The sequence below is a fragment of the Myotis brandtii genome, unplaced genomic scaffold, assembly GCF_000412655.1.
Source record: "Myotis brandtii unplaced genomic scaffold, ASM41265v1 scaffold932, whole genome shotgun sequence".
Taxonomy (NCBI): domain Eukaryota; kingdom Metazoa; phylum Chordata; class Mammalia; order Chiroptera; family Vespertilionidae; genus Myotis; species Myotis brandtii.
Genome location: NW_005371846.1, coordinates 240,170 through 244,092, shown reverse-complemented (window position 1 = coordinate 244,092; position 3,923 = coordinate 240,170). Strand labels below are relative to the sequence as shown.

The following is a 3,923-nucleotide window of genomic DNA, read 5'->3' as shown; positions in this document are numbered from 1 at the left end:
CGTTTATTTATTTATTTATCTTTAAATATGTTTTTATTGATTTCAGAGAGAGGGAGAGGGAGCGATAGAAAGATCAATGATGAGAATCATGGATCGGCTGCCTCCTGCACGTCCCGCAGTGGGGACTGAGCCCGCAGCCCGGGCACGTGCCCTTCACCGGGAATCGAACCCGGGCCCTTCAGTCTGCGGGCCGACGCTCTATCCACTGAACCACACCGGCCAGGACCACTTAAAAAATTAAAAAAAATATATTTCTTTAATGATTTCAGAGAGGAAGGGAGAAGGAGAGATAGGAACACCAATGATGAGAGGGAATCATGGATTGGCTGCATCCTGCCCTCTCCCCAGTGGGGATGGAGCCCGCAATTCGGGCACGTGCCCTTGGCCGGAATCGAACCGGGGACCTCCCACTCCGCAGGCCGACGCTCTATCCATTGATCCACTCTGGCGAGGGCTAATTTTTTTTTTTTAACAAAAGCAAAGTTTTATTACAGAAAAGCTCCCTGTAGCAGGGAGGGGGCCCAAGAGGGTTGCCCTCCTGTCAACATTAAAGAAATGTTTGCATTTTTATTGATGTCAGACAGGAAGGGGGAGAGAAACGTCAGTGACGAGGGGAGAATCATTCATTGGCTGCCTCCTGCACGCCCCACAGTGGGGATCCAGCCCACAACCCGGGCTCGTGCCTGACCACGGAGCCACGCTGGCTGGGCTAGTCCTGTTACGTTTTATTGTAATTACTGCTCATCACTCCACGGCACTGAAAGTTTCTTGAGGTTAGGGATGGTGTTTTGTGCATTTGAGTCTGGCACCTGGGAAGAGCTAAGTAAATGTATCTAATGTATAAGTAATACGCAGGTGGTCTGTTTCACACGTGTGAACGAGAAATGGGACCCAGAATCGCAGATCGCAGCCTTATTGAGCCCTCCCAGGGCTTCTCGGGCCAGTGCTCACACTCAAGCGTGGATCACTAGCACCCGCAGGGCTTCTCGAAACACTGCGGGGCCCTGACCCCACACTTCCTGTTTAGTAAGTCTGGGTGGAACCAAGAATTTTAATGTCTAACTAGTTTCCAGCTGATGCTGTTGGCCCAGGGTCATGGCTTGCAACCAAGGCTTTAGGGAAAACATAATTTTCTTTTACCATCTCTGTTTACTTCTTTGCCAGCAATGGTTTTAGGTTTCCAAATTTGCCCGCAATAACACTTTTATCCAGCGGCCTGGGATAATTACAGAACTCGTTGCTACGACATTGAAAAGATCTTTCCTTGCAGAGGAATTATGTAGATCCGGTCCTAGGTGATGTGGGATGTTGACTGTACGATGTCAAAGGAAAAATGTAAAAAACAAGGGGGCCCTCTTGTGGTGACCATCGCAATTCAGAAATCAAGAATCCAAGCTCCTTCCATCAGGGACCCAGCCTGGGGGCAGGCATCATTTCTTTTTTTTTTTTTTATTGCTTAAAGTATTACAAAGGGTATTACATATGTGTCCTTCCCCCATACAAGTCCTTCAGTTGATCTCTTACCCCCCTCCCTCCTGCCCAACCCTCCCCGGCCTTCCTGCTGCAGTTTGACAATCTGTTTGAGGCAGCTCTGCCTCTGTATCTATTATTGTTCATAAGTTTATAATGGTCTTTATTATCCATGAATGAGTGAGATCATGTATTTTTCCTTCATTGACTGGCTTATTTCACTTAGCATAATGCTCTCCAGTTCCATCCAAGGCATCATTTCTGGTAGATGGTGCCGCACTGGGAGAGCTGGTGCCGACTGCTCATCATCACATGTCCTGCTTCCTTCCTCTTACCTGACACCTCCCTTCCCCGCGGCGTGGCATCACTTACCGGGGGGTCTCAGTGCCGGGTAACTTGGCCGCACCTGTGTTTCCCTTGGTAGTTACATCGTCTTAGAGCTCTGATTCCTCTCTGGGGTCAAGAGTTTGTGAGAAGATTGTATTTGATACTTATTCATTTCATCAGGGTTGAATATTCTTTGTCATTTTTCAATTTAGGTGTTATAAATGGTTGAATAACCACCGATTATTTCTGGACCTGACTGGTTTATAACTTCAGAAGAAACAATGGGAAGCCAAGAATTTATTGTGAGTCTTTGTTTTTCTTCCTTCCACAGTTTACAAATGTTGCTAGAGTTGCCAGATTGAGAAAAACAAAATAAAACAGAAAACCCCACAACAAACAACCTCCCCCCCCCCAAAACCCGAAACCTAAAAGCAGGACGTTCCATTTGGATTTTAGATAAACAGTGAAAGTTTTTAGTGTAAGTGTGTGTGTCTCAAGTGTTGCCCTGTATTTTAACCGGCAGCCCTATCTCTTGTCGCCTATTCACATTGTTATACAAAGTCCTTTGGAACAAAGTCTCAGGAAGCTTGGGAGCAGGAAATAATCTCTCGAAGAACTGGCGTGCCTCTAAGTGCATCTGTGGTCTTAAATTGTTTGGTCTCAGGATCCTTTCCTACTCTTGAAAATTATTGAGGACCCTAAGAATTTTTGATTATGGGGCTTATAGCGATGCCTTTCATATTAGAAATTATAACAATATTTTAAAAATACTTATTTACTAAAAATAATAAACTCATTACATTTAACGTAAGTTACATTTTTGAAGAAAATAGCTACATTTTCCAAAAACAATAACCAAGAAACATTGACAGGAGTAGCATTGATGTACATTTTCTGCATGTCCCTTTAACATTGGATTCAATCCTCAGCTCTGCTGCTGCATGCAATCGGAAAGTGAGTCTTACACTGTTGCACATAAATAACCTGCACTTAACTCCACTGTGCTTCCCGGAAGGAATGAGAGGGAGGAGCCAAGTAGCTCCGTGAAGATAGTCCTGACCTCACAGACCCCTGGGAAGTCTGGGGACCTCCAGGCGGCCCTGCACAGATCATGGGTGCTGTGTAACCCAGCACATTTTCCCGTTCCCGCTGATGACGAAGAAGCTCAAAATTACGCTTGTTACCAGTTAACTTCAGTTTTTATTTAGAATTTACTTCTCCTTTCTCCACCCTCTTGCCTTTTGCTGCCTCGTTTCTTTTTTTTAATGGATTTATTTTGTTATTGTTATGCTATCTGTGCTATTATATTGGTAAAAGATGTCCTAAGTCTATTTTTTGGTAGAAGGGTATGAAATATGTAACGTTTAATATCCATATATAGAAATCATTTCTTCACTTTGTGCTTTTGGAAATAGGTACTGTATACTCATCAAAAGGCGAAGAAGTCAAAAGTGTGGCAAGATGGAATTTTGAAGATGGCTCACCTCGGAAACAAAGTAAGTGCAAAGCAGCCAGGCAGAATCCGAAGCTGTGCTTAGTTTCAGGAACTGCAGTCTGTACGAGGCCATGCCCTGTGGAGAGGGCCAGTCCCACAGTGGACATCTCCACGTTCAAGTCATGTTATTGTCCTTTTTTAAATTGAACTTATTGGGGTAACATGCGTTTAATTCTTCTCATTTAAATAGATGAATGTTTAGCCTTCCCCCTCCTACATTTTTTATTCATTTATCTTAAACTAATAAATTCATTCACTATTTGATGCTATTCTGTGTACTTTTTTCTTTATATTGTTCCTATTTGGTTAGGGTCAATTCTTCAAAATCTTACAGATTTAGTCTTATATTAAAACTAGTGGCCCGGTGCACAGATTCGTGCACATTGAAAGGAAATTAATTAGAAGACATATTTTAATATCATTATTTGCCCTTTCTCTATAATAGTGTTAACCAAATTCATGATCGACAATGACAGATCGAAGCACAAGCGTGTGATTGGCGCCAGCAAGAGCTTTATATGTATCACACATGTGCGAGTCAACGTTTATTTTTATTTTTTTTATTTTTATTTTTTAAATATATTTTATTGATTTTTTACAGAGAGGAAGGGCGAGGGATAGAGAGTTAGAA

General features: G+C 42.8%; 1 protein-coding gene across 1 annotated transcript in view; it reads left to right on the top strand.

Annotated features, from left to right (window-relative positions):
* The window catches only part of ZGRF1 (zinc finger, GRF-type containing 1), a 55,045-nt gene that overhangs the window by 964 nt on the left and 50,158 nt on the right, over nucleotides 1-3,923 (top strand). Inside the window, exons 2-3 of the mRNA XM_014533066.1 lie at nucleotides 2,010-2,099; nucleotides 3,213-3,293. Of these exons, the coding sequence (XP_014388552.1) occupies nucleotides 2,079-2,099; nucleotides 3,213-3,293 (102 nt within the window). The 5' untranslated portion in view covers nucleotides 2,010-2,078. The remainder of the gene's footprint in view (nucleotides 1-2,009; nucleotides 2,100-3,212; nucleotides 3,294-3,923) is intronic.